Source organism: Populus alba, chromosome 17 (assembly GCF_005239225.2).
Source record: "Populus alba chromosome 17, ASM523922v2, whole genome shotgun sequence".
Classification (NCBI taxonomy): Eukaryota; Viridiplantae; Streptophyta; class Magnoliopsida; order Malpighiales; family Salicaceae; genus Populus; species Populus alba.
In genome coordinates this window covers 20946355-20958974 of record NC_133300.1, presented here as the reverse complement: position 1 = coordinate 20958974, position 12620 = coordinate 20946355, and the positions used below count along the sequence as shown (strand labels likewise).

Sequence of the window (12620 nt, the reverse complement as noted above, 5' to 3'; positions counted from 1 at the left end):
TTATTTCAAATAAAATAAGTAACAATCAAAAGAACAAGGATCAAATTTGATAAACAATTTTTTTTAATAAAAAATGATAAGGAAAAAAGCAAATAACAATTATAAAAATAAGGATCAAAGTTAATATAAAAATTAAATTTTAAGAGATGAAATTAAAAAATAAATATTCAAAACAAAACATATATAGCAATCAAAAGTTTGAGAACTAAATTTGATATAATCAGCAAATAATATGACATTTTTAAAATTTTCACAACTTCTGAAAAAATATTTTTCGCTCAAATTTTCCAGGAAAACACTTTCCTGGAAACTAAGTTAAATTTTTATTTTACCGGAAAGTATTTTTCGTTGACCAACTTTTCTAATAACAAATAAACACATGAAAGTTTAAAAAGTAATTTTTTAAAAATCACTTTTCAAAAAACAAATATTTAAGTGTGCTGGCCTTGACAAAATAGGCCAAGTGGATTAGCGTGGCTTGCCAAACCCTACAACATCTAACCTTTTGCCTTTTTTTTTTTTATTTGTTTAGAATAATGTTTTTTTATATATTGTTTTTTGAAATTACTTTTTTATATTTAAATTAATATCACTTCTTTTTTGTTGAGCATTTTTTTTTAATTATATATATTTTATTTTTTTTATGTATTTAGTTTTTGAAGAGATTTTTATTTTTTATCTATTTTTTTTCATACTTGTGCATGTGAACTTTATTTTTTCACATTTTTTTTTTAATTTTCACATAATATTTCTATCATGTTTAGCCCTGCATGATATTATTTTTCCATTTTATTTTACTCAATTAATTTAATGTGTGTATATATTTATATTATCATAAAAAAATTATTTTAATAAAAAATTTTAAAAACATAACCATATAAATATCTTGTTCTGCGAGATGAAATATCTTGATATATATTTACCTTTTATTTTTTTAATTTATTTTTAATTATTATTTATTTATCTATTAACACCTATAATTTTTAATTTATTTGAGTGATATATACATAAACTTTTTAATTTTCTTCTGCAACACATAAAAAAAACCTACATATAGATAATATTTGTTTTGTTTTTTTTTAAAAGGCCACATAGCTGGTTTATATCTTTACTGTGACGATATCAAGAACCAGGAAAAAAAAATATCGAAGAAAAGGCAACTCAAGGTAGGGCCCTTTGTATGGGGGCCACATAAATATCTTCTCTTCTCAGGCTTAACCATTCCGCGGTCTTATTGTTGGCCACTTAGCTCCTGGACATGCATCAGCCCGCCGTTCTTTCTTCTGGTCCACAGGTTTTGCCACGTGTCATGGTTCTAAGTGATGTCTATCTTTTTCTGTACGTCACGTGAACCGACCCCCAGCTACACCCCCTTTGGGTCATAATCCCGTGGTTTATAGACCATGGTAAGCTGCTTGACTTTTTGTTTTTTGTCATTTTAAATGCAAATAAGCAATAGCAGTAGAATAATTCTGTGCTTTGAGCTGATAAATATAGTAAATTTTTTTATTGAATAATAAAAAAATTACAAATAAAAAAAACAAAAACAATTTCTTCATCAAAACATGATAGAACTTCGAATTTTTTCTTTCCTTTTTTGCTGTAGAATTAATTAATTTAATTATTTATCATTTTAAAAAAATAGAACACCAACCCAAAAAAAAAGCATTGAATCATTTATGATTAATTATGAGGTTTAGATACAAATAAATTTTATAAATATTTATATGATAAAATTTTATTTGTTTACTTAAATTTAGTTTGTTTTTAAATTGAATATTGATAATTTCAATTTTTTTTTCATTTTTTAAAGGAAACTTTAGTGAAAATATTTTTGTGTTGAGGTAATGCTAGTTAAAAATCATTAGAAAAATAAAATCACAAGATAAAAGCACTATTCAAGATGTTAATCATGCTTAGTGTGAAGTAAAATTTAATTAAAGTTTATTGTTCAGAAAAACAAAATGTAAATAGACAAAATCATTTAGAATAATTATCCTTAAACTATCATTTCAATAATATTAAATAAGAACTTTCAAACAACTTTAATTTAATTGTAAATATCCTGGCCTAAAAGTAAAATATTCTTTAAAAACTTAATAAAAAAAATTAATCTTTGTATAAAAATAGTAATATTATTAAAACGGAAAAGAATTTAGTATCATAAATTATATATTCTATTGATATCAAGATTATTAAGTTAGATTTACTCGATTCAATATCTGAGTAAAGAGTTTTACAAATTAAAATACGTTAATCTAAATAATATTATTTTAATTTCATTTTAAAATCTAGCTAAATTTTAATTCGCGCTTATCAGAATTATTCAGGTTTAATTATATTAATATTATTTTTAAAAGGTTTAATAAGACTAAGGCGGCGCATAAAAGTTGGCTTGAGAATATCAAGCTGGGTTCGGTTTATAAATATAAACGTGGCATATTCTTATGAGCCACTCATCCACAATTACTGATATCCCACAAAGCATCCAATTCTCTCCTCCACCTCTCACCCTCTACAAAACCCATTAATTCAAAACGCGCAGAAAAAACCCCACCAAAACCAAAAACCCATTTCTTCCCACTAAAATGGTATCAAAAAATCCGAACCCGGCTGACGGATTCTACCTGGATCCAACCGGAATGGCTGCATTACCTGGACTCTCAACGTTCCCTACAACAACGACGACGACGGCGTCGGATTCTTCATCGGATGATCCGAATAAGAAGATCCGAAAACCGTACACGATTACCAAATCCAGAGAGAGTTGGACTGAGCCTGAACACGACAAGTTCCTTGAAGCTCTTCAGCTGTAATTACTTCTTAATTAGTATTTTATTGATAATCCATTTGTTTAATTGTGTTCAATTAGGGTTTTGTTGTGATGTTTTTGAGAAAGTTTGGATTTTGAGGTAAATTATGAGGTCTTTGTGTTTGTTTTGATCGGTTTTGTGTTTAGGTTTGACAGAGATTGGAAAAAGATTGAAGCTTTTATTGGCTCAAAAACTGTTATTCAGGTATTGGACCATGAACTTATATGAAATGCATGTATTTAATTGCATTTTGGAATTTGGTGGAGGCTATATTGTTGTGCATGAGCGCGAGCGATGAAAATTTGAGGGTTTTTTCCTTTTCTTTACTGTTTTGGTTGATAATTTGGAGTTGAATGTTTGAGTGGGGGTTAGATTTTGTCGAATTTTAATTTCATGTAAAGAAGTTTGTGCGATTTTAAGCATGGTGTAAAAAGGGCTTTTCGAAGATAAGTTTTTGTTGCCTTGGAGTGATGAAAATGGATAGCGGGCTTGATTTGTATAAGGGGTTCTGAAAGGTTAGTATTTTGTTGTCTTGGAGTAGTGAAATTTGATTAAGAGCTCAATTTTTGTAAGGGGTTCCTGAAGATTCGTTTAAATCTGTGAGCGGTGAAAATAGATGATATGTTTCTTTTTGGTTGTTAAAGAGTTCTGCTATATAGTCTTATGGTTAGTGTGAAAAACATGAATTTTATGTGTTTAAATGAATTCTGCTTTGAAATATTTAGAGGTTTGTTAAGCAGTCTGTTTTGAAGTTATGGAAATTGTGTCCTGTTCTTTGTGTTTTTGAACATTGGAAACTGATAGTAGGGATATGTATGAGAAACAATGAAATGGAAATTTTGCAGATACGAAGTCATGCGCAGAAGTACTTTTTAAAGGTTCAGAAGAGCGGAACGAGTGAACATTTGCCTCCACCACGGCCCAAAAGGAAGGCTGCTCACCCATATCCTCAAAAAGCTTCAAAAAATGGTGAGTAGTGCATTTTGAAGTGTTTATTCTTAGTGCCTTCAAGATCAATGCACAAACAGCATAAATAATGTTTCCCTGATTCGTATGCATTGTACCTGGCAGCTGTGGTGCTTTCACAACCATCAGGATCATTTCAATCATCCTCTGCTCCCCTTGAATCTGGATGTGCTTTAAGGCCTGATTCGTCTTCAATACCTATGAACCCCATTGTAAGTGCTGCTGCTGCATCTTCCTGGACAAACAACGTGCCGACTGTCAGTTTATCAAACCAAGCAAAAGGTTTGTAACATCGAACTTATCCACGTTGCTACCGTTGCTGTCAAACTCAATTCTTCGGTCACATTTGATGGCACGTTCCTGTGCTTTGCAGGAGCATTAGTGGCTAATAATTGTTGCAGTAGCAGTGAGAGTACTCCAAGAACAAAACCAGTTGGGAAAACAGCTGAGAAAGGGAATCATGGCCAATCAACGAGAGGTGAGGGTTTCATTTCATTTCTTCAACATTGTAATCTGTGCACTACCCTGTTTTAATGCTGGTATTGATATTTGAACCTATAAATTCTTGATTCATGCACAATTCTGAAGTTAGGCTAAAATGCAGTTCTTGTGGATAAAGGTCAAATGCTTTAGCCAAATAGATATTGTGGTCACATACGGCAGCCCTCAAAACTTGAAGTGTGTGCATGCTCAAGCATGCATGTTGATATCCTACTGTAGATATGTCTGTATCTTGAATTCATCAGCAATGCATGTGTATCATTCAATGAGAATGTTTTAAGTAGTCACTTTGAATTTAGACCTTTTTGCAATTTATATATATATATGTTCTCCTTTCATTTCCCATTTATTCTCTAGACTTTTATTTTTTTTATTTTTTATTTTTGACAACAGAGCCTTGATGAGTTCATCTCTTTATGCTAGTTGTTATTAGTTTCATGTTTCATTTGCACAGACTTTATGGTACTCACACTGCCCTTTTGTTTGCAGTGCTGCCTGACTTTGCTCAGGTATATGGCTTCATTGGTAGTGTCTTCGACCCAAATGTTACTGGTCATTTGCGTAGTCTTAAGAAAATGGACCCTATAGATGTTGAAACGGTATGTTCCTGAGCCCTACTATTTTTTTTTTCTATTGTTATAAGTTTATTGTGCACTACATCTCTAACAATTTTCCAATTTGAAAGTTCATTTATTTTTCTTTCTGGTTTTTTTTTTTTGCAGGTGCTATTGCTGATGAGAAACCTTGCAATCAATCTTACCAGCCCCAGTTTCGAGGAACATGTGAGTGCCGTTTCAGAAAAGCAATTATGTTTATTGATTGCTGCTTTTTCACCAGCTCAGGTTTTTATTATATCATGTATTTGTGTCGGGTAATGCACTTAAATCTGAAACATTTTACCACATGAACAATATCTTGTGTTGAATGAGGCAATGATCTCTTTTTAAATCATATAGCAAGGTGGCCTTTCGTGTTTTAAGTTCTGTGGCCTTTACTGTTTTCAGCTCTGTTGGGAGCTACTGTAACCTAATAGTATACAAGATAAAGCATGTCCAAGAAAGAAAATTGCTAGCACGAATAATTGACCATAGGTATGCAGGCCAAGTTCAGTTAGTGGGTCTCTCCATACATTCAATTTCCTTCCTTTTCCATAGCTGGCTAGTTTTTGAGATGGACGACCAACTGATCTTTTGCAAATGCCCAAGTCCTGTTTTGTCACCAGTATCTTTTTTCCTATGATGCAGTTCTCCAAAAGCAGTGCTTTATGAAAACCATATAGTTCAATTTTACTTGTATTTTGACATACTCTATTCTATTAATGCAGAGAAAGTTGCTCTCTTCCAATGAGATCGACTCGGAAGCCATGGGTGTAAACAAGAATGTTGATCAACCAATGGATGTTGCTTAAATTTGGTTGGGAAACAAGAGAAGACAATGCTCCAGCGTGGTTGCATGGGCTTCATGTTTGTTTTTCAGACAACTATTGCCGACTCTTACTCGTTGGTATGCCAGGAAAAAAAATGGCGATTAGAAAGCCTTAATGCCAGCTATTAAAGGCATCTGCTACGGTTTTTTGTTGCCAGCTTCTCCTGTTTGTGAGGCCATCAATTGCCGATTTTGTAACTTTGTCCTCCTCCTACGTGTATATTGGAGAGAGGAAATCCCTAATGATGTATAATAGTTCAGGAGTGTATAGTGATCGTAGCATGTATAGATGCCTAATCACTCAAGTTTTGACTCTCACCATGTAAACTGGGCAATGCAAATGATTATGCATATCACCTGTAATCCATCTTTCCTTAAACTCTGCTGTTTTTTGCACAATAGAGCATTCATGTATTGTCTGGCTCTAGGCTTGACCTTTTATGAAGTTGTATCCAATACTTGAAGAATCGAAAGATATCTTTTTAACCTATTCATTTCAAATGGAAAGCTTTGCCACTCGTGTTCCTTCTGTGCCTGGCACCTCAAGATGGACTCCTCTTTCCTTCCCACTTGTGTCCTGATGTTCTCCCGTTCATGTGGGAGATAGCTAGAGGGTTGAGAATCTTTATGAACTGATGAGATGGAGATTTTAAAATATGATTTATATTATTTTTTAATTGGAATTAAGACAGACATGATATTCATTATTAGACCTAGTCCAAAGTCTGCAATGAAAAAAAGTGTCTCCATGATTAAGAAGCATGTTCAATGAAGTAGTGTTATCCTAACTACCCCTTTGTTTCTGAAACATGCTTACCTCCTGTTTCATTATTTTGTAAAATCTGGTATTTTTCTTGAATATCTTTTTCGCTCTCCTTGTTCTCCCCCGCTTCTCGCCGGTGTCTGTCTATGAACCGCATATTACAGCATAATCTATTCCTAAAAAAATCTTCATGATGTGTTGCAGTAATTATTGACCAAATTGTCGAGCATTCTCTGTCCATGCCCAACCAAGATGCATTTGGTTGATGACTATATGTTCCATCTCAACTTCACTCTTATCATATACTTATGAGTCACAGATTCCAACATAATCTATTCCTAAAGAAATCTTCTTCCTAGTATGAGTTTCGACTACGATGGTTGGAGATACAAGAACGAGATGATGTCTTGCAGTAATTATTGACCAAATTGTTGAACATTCTCTGTTCATGCCCAACCAGGATGCATTTGGTAGACTATATGTAAGCCTCTGTTTTTATGGAAGCTTATTACTGTTTACCATGATAAATAATCTCAATTCAAAATCATATGCTATTGAGTGAATCTTAAGAATGCTTTTATATTATTTTCTTAAGCATTCTTTTAAGTGAGTTTTTTAAGTTTTAAACTTGTAAAAATATATTTTTAGTTTAATTTTATTAAAAAAATAAAATGATAAGATTAAAACTCATCATTATTTGACTTGTATAAATTCACAATATCTTGTCAAACAAGATTTTTAATATTATATTAAAAGAATTTGATATAAAACTTTAAATTTTTACAGCTTATTTGGATCGAATTAATTCAATCCCACATATGATTTCAAATTGGTAACCTATTCCCACTCCACAAGCTAATCTGGGTTTTGAAATCCAACTTCAAAACAATGGACAGAGCTAATCTAGACCAAGAAACCTCAGAAGAATAGTCCTGTAGAATTATGAAGAATTGGGATGCGTTTGACACAGATAAAATCTTTTAGAGCAACGGAGCATTGACTCCTTTAGAAGAGCTATTTGGAGTTGAAACCTTTTCATGTTTGGCCAAAGAACAAATTCCGACCAAACCAGCTCTGCGAGACAGCCCTGGACATATAATTTGTGTTCTTACTTCCTGGGTAATTTTCTTTACATCATAGGTGTTTGCACCAGATGGTTTTAATCCACCTTCTATCCAGTTCTTGAGGAGGTCATGGAACAAGTTCGGTGATCTTTAGTAAATGAATATGCTTTGCCTCTCTTTCAAACAAATTTTTGTATGTGTTCTAGGTGAGATCAAAAAATGTTTTTACGTTGCCCTCTTACAACCTAAAACATTACATGAAGAGCAAAGGAATTAGAACACAACATTGTACAGAGTAATTTCCAAGGTTTACGAAGCAAGACAACAATTTGTTTGAAGTTTGTTGACAATTATCCTTTAGAATAAGAAACTGTTTTCATTGATGGGGGATAAGACCGAATGGAAATCCATGTACTTGGTGAGAAAATTCAATAGAAATTAGGATCAGACTAGGTGTCCACTTGCACTACGAGTCGAGTTCAAATTATTTTTTTATATAAAAAATAATATTTAATTGCTGCAAAAACATTTTTTTTTAAAAAAATATAATTTTGAATAATAGACCTGACAATATTAAATAAATTGGCTTCATTTTAAATAGACAATAAAAAAAGCAACAAGATTAGACGAATCATTTTTCTTAGAAAAAGTCATCAGGATAGCTTAGAACAAAAAAAGTTTTTCAAAATAAAACAAATGATATATCTTAATTTCCAACCCATTAAATAAAGAAAGATACAATGTAAAAAACAATTCTAACAACATCAGCCTTGATCAACTAGAGTTAACATGACAGACTTATAACCTCGATAATTAAAATTAAGCTAACCTGATTTATCCTACCATATATGTGATCTACATTATAAAACTAGAATAACATGATATAAAAAAATCCCATAACCTATTTTATTGTAAATATCAATCAACGTTGACTTTTTAAACTTGTGACTTAGATCATTAAATCCAAAGTATCATATTTGAAAAAAACCACGAAACTCAATTTTTAATTAATTAATTTTAAAGAATGAAATTGAAAAAATAATTCAATTATACTAAAGAATTTAAAACAAAAAATAACAATTAAAATATTGAGGATCGGATATGTAATAAAAAATAAAATTTATATGTTTATTGAAGGGTGGAATTAAAAAAAAATCAATTTAGAAAAAATCCAAAAAATAATAATAAAATGATCAAAATTAAGATATAAAATTAAAATAACTTTTTTATTGGATAATGAAATTGAAAGGAAATAACTTAAAAAAAATAAAAAAATAAGAATCAAATTAGTAAAAATAATATATCATAAATTTAGATTGAATGATGAAATTGAAAATAAATAAGACTTTTATAAAAGGGTAAAAATAAAAATAATAAAAAAAATTAAAAATAGTAATATATAATAAATTAAGATTAAGAAATAAAGTTGAATACAAATAAAATATTTATAAAAAAATTAAAAATTAAAAATTTTAAAATATGAACAAAAAAAAAACTAATTTTAGAGGAAAGAAAAAAAAACCCTTACCAACTACGAATTATCCACCCAACAAAAAAATATAAAAATAAATAAAAATACGATGATATTTTATATAAGACGGTGAAAAATTGTTTTGAACAGCAGAAAGCATCACATCTGCCGACCTGAAAGCGCGGTGGCTCCCTACACCCATAACTACTTTTTATTTGTTTTTTAAATTAATTTGATTTCAATAAAAAGAAGGAAAAGAAAATTGGACTTGTACTAGGCCCATAATAGACCCACATAAAAGTTGATTAATCTCAAATGAAATCCGGGCTATCTGTTCACCCAGCCCAGGACCAAACCCATATATAATTACGGTATCGTTTTCTTTAGGGTTTCGAAGTCCTCCTTAGCATCCTATCGAAAGAAGAGAGCTCTCCTCTCATCTCTGCACCAAAGCACAAAACGGGGCTTGCATTTTAGCAACCATGGTGACCCCCTCTATTTCTTCCTCTCTACTTCTAATAGACACGAAGATAGAAATATACTGACTTTTTTATGCTGTCTATCACTGTTTCAGATTATTTCAGAGAAGAACAGAAGAGAAATCTCTAAGTACCTCTTTCAAGGTCTTGTCTTTTTCTGCTATGGATCTATTTTTAGTTATCTAGAAAGAAAACCTATGAAGGATCTTTTGTATTTTTTATGGTTTTTGGAATATTCACTTCTAGTTGTGGGTTTTGAAGAATTGGGGTTAATGTTAGCTCACAGCTTGTGATCTTACAGAGCTGATTGAATAACATTGAGTTCTTCAAATAACATGGATGCCAATTAGAAAAGCCATTGAGTTATAGGGTACATTCTCTTTTTGTCCAAAGCAGCAGTCTTTTGCTGCTTTTGTTCTTATTGCATTGATAATTCAAGTGAGATGCAGTCAGTATATCATCCTTCAGCTAGTTCCTCTTTATGTGTAGGTTTTAATGGGTTTTTTTTTCCTTGGTAGTTGGAATACAAAATTAAGACTATGCTGAGTATCTTGGTCATTCTTGCTTTATTTGGTATATGATCAGTTAGTCTGAATGGTGAAGTTTTGCTATTTTTTCAAATTATCCAAATGGAACTAATGAGGTTTAGTTCAATCTTATTTTTTTCTTGATTCTGCAGAGGGAGTTTGCTATGCAAAAAAAGATTACAATCTTGCAAAGCACCCGGAGATTGATGTTCCCAATCTCCAGGTTATTAAGCTCATGCAGAGCTTCAAATCCAAGGAATATGTTCGTGAGACATTTGCATGGATGTACTACTATTGGTATCTTACCAATGATGGAATTGAGTTTTTGAGGACTTACCTGAATCTTCCATCAGAAATTGTTCCTGCTACCTTGAAGAAACAGGCAAAGCCTGCTGGTGGTCGCCCGTTTGGTGGTCCACCTGGTGACCGGCCCCGGTAATTTTAATTTATGTTGACAATTACGTGATTTGAGCGTTCTCATCATCCTTGATTTTTTAGAATAAACTAATTTGCATGTGGTGTTTGTTTGGATTTCTAGAGGTCCACCTCGCTTTGAGGGAGACCGTCCAAGATTTGGTGACCGCGATGGTTATCGTGGGGGCCCACGAGGGGGTGAAGGTGGTGAGAAGGGAGGAGCACCGGCAGATTACCAGCCTGCATTTAGGGTAATTTCACTTTAATACAATTACCCTAAATGTTAATACCCATTACGGACAACTGCCACAATGTGTTCTTGTATATTTACTTCTAATTCCATTCCATGTTTGGATCTTCCAGGGCTCTGGTGGAAGGCCTGGCTTTGGTCGTGGAGGAGGAGGTTATGGTGCTGCTGGTCAAACTAGTTCTCCTGACTTTGCTTGAAGGTGTTGCTAGTTTTTTACAGTTTTGCTGTTTTTACTAGATGTAGCAGTTGTGCCCTTGTTCAACTCCTTAGCAAGTTAATCCTTGAGACTAGAATACAGATCCTGTTTTGAAGTTCTTGTTTAAAATTTGCTATTTGATGAAATGGAACTCCGATTTTTCTGTTTTGCTATCTTTTGATTGCTTGATTTACTGTGGCTGTTTTCTAATCCGGAGGGCATGAATTGCAAGTGAGATTTGTCATTTATGTGTCAGGTACACAGTATAACTTTGGGGGTTATGTTACTGCTTTCTTTGATGCTAAAGCTCTGGTATTGCCATCTTGAAAAATCAGCTCAAATTAGGTTTCTAATTTTAGTATTTTACATTAAACTGCAGTCATACAGTTCAATATAAAGCAAGGTTTTAGGATTGGTATGATCCTCCTAATCTGTGATGTTAACGAGCAACACATCAGGTACCCCCGACTCAAATTCTCTTCATTAGATTACATGAAGCTCAGTGGTAACATTAAGAAAAAAAAACCTAAAAGAGGAGAAAACAGTTCACCTATATTGTTTACCTAGATAGAGTTGATTGATGGACGGGAATAGTGTTTTATCCTTTTTTCTATTTTTTTTTTGCCTCGAAAAATGGCCAAATATTCAGGGATAAAATAGTCTTTTTATTAGAACAATTTTGGTGTTTAGAGGCAAGATAAGTAATTTGTGTTTTAATTGTATAATAAATTTACATCATTTCCCTTAAAATAAATAATTTTTTAGCTTCAATTGAGGGTTATTTTTATGTTCTTTATAGAAAAAAATGTATAATAAAATAATTTATTTACTCTTGGAATGAAAATAAAAAAGAAGGCTGACTATGAGGTCCTTTTTGTAATTTTAAATTTTGTTGCACAATTAAAAGACCTTGTGATCCATGATGTCAAATAATTTAACCGGTATTTTTATTATTTTCTTGCTGTTATTTTTGTGTAATTAATGAGTTCAGGTGATGTTATCTAAATATTTTAAAAAATTAAAAAGAATTAAAAAAATACACTAATGTGTGGTTGATTCAAGAGGCCAAAATTATTGTTTCAGGGGTTGCTTTCGATGCGTCTCGACGTGTTTAAAGCAATGCATGTATATATAAATATAAATAGTTTGTTGAGTTGTCATAAACGTGCCTTTTTTTTTCTTCTCATTTCTTTCATCTTTCTTCCTCAATCTTTGTGTGTGTCTTATGATTTTTTTTAATATTTATTTAATTAGAGATTGAACTCTAATATTTTTATTTTTTTATCCTATATTTTTTTTTTTTTTGTTTGATTGGATTTTCTTGAATCTTTTTATTTATTATTTTTTATTGAGTTTATTTTTATAGATAAATTTTATTCTCAAGTTAAATAAAATTAATTGGTTGAATATAGATAAATAATCACTTTTTTTTTTTTATAGGTTTTCTTTTCACGGTGTTGCTCTATCAATCCTTCCAGGGGGTTTAAAATGTTGTCATTTATTCTTTTGCAATGAAGTTTAGTAATATTTTTTTGGTGGTGGCATTGTCTGTAGTAAAAATTTTTTTTTTTTTTAATAATTGTTTTAATTAATTATTACTAATTTTTTTATTTTTTTGTATAATTTGTCTGCCATGCCATCGTTGTCTATAACTTAAATCATATCATTACATTACTTGATTCTATTAAAACCAATCAAGTTAATAACTCAAGGATTAAATTTTTCAATACCATTACCTAAACATCCATGTA

The 12620-nt window shown here is 31.4% G+C and overlaps 2 protein-coding genes across 2 annotated transcripts; both read left to right on the top strand.

The window, feature by feature from the left end:
* The first annotated feature begins 2447 nt into the window (after nucleotides 1-2447).
* On the top strand, nucleotides 2448-6193 carry LOC118037109 (protein REVEILLE 6). The gene is made up of 8 exons (XM_035043006.2): nucleotides 2448-2812; nucleotides 2960-3017; nucleotides 3659-3782; nucleotides 3885-4061; nucleotides 4153-4257; nucleotides 4770-4879; nucleotides 5003-5062; nucleotides 5605-6193. The coding sequence occupies exons 1-8, from the start codon at nucleotides 2589-2591 to the stop codon at nucleotides 5686-5688; spliced, it is 942 nt and encodes a 313-aa protein (XP_034898897.1). The 5' UTR covers nucleotides 2448-2588; the 3' UTR covers nucleotides 5689-6193.
* Nucleotides 6194-9358: 3165 nt separating this feature from the next.
* LOC118037110 (small ribosomal subunit protein eS10z) lies at nucleotides 9359-11042 on the top strand. Its single transcript, XM_035043007.2, has 5 exons — nucleotides 9359-9488; nucleotides 9578-9626; nucleotides 10162-10444; nucleotides 10548-10674; nucleotides 10787-11042. Exons 1-5 carry the CDS (start codon nucleotides 9486-9488, stop codon nucleotides 10868-10870), a joined length of 546 nt encoding a protein of 181 aa, XP_034898898.1. The 5' UTR covers nucleotides 9359-9485; the 3' UTR covers nucleotides 10871-11042.
* The last annotated feature ends 1578 nt before the right edge of the window (nucleotides 11043-12620 follow it).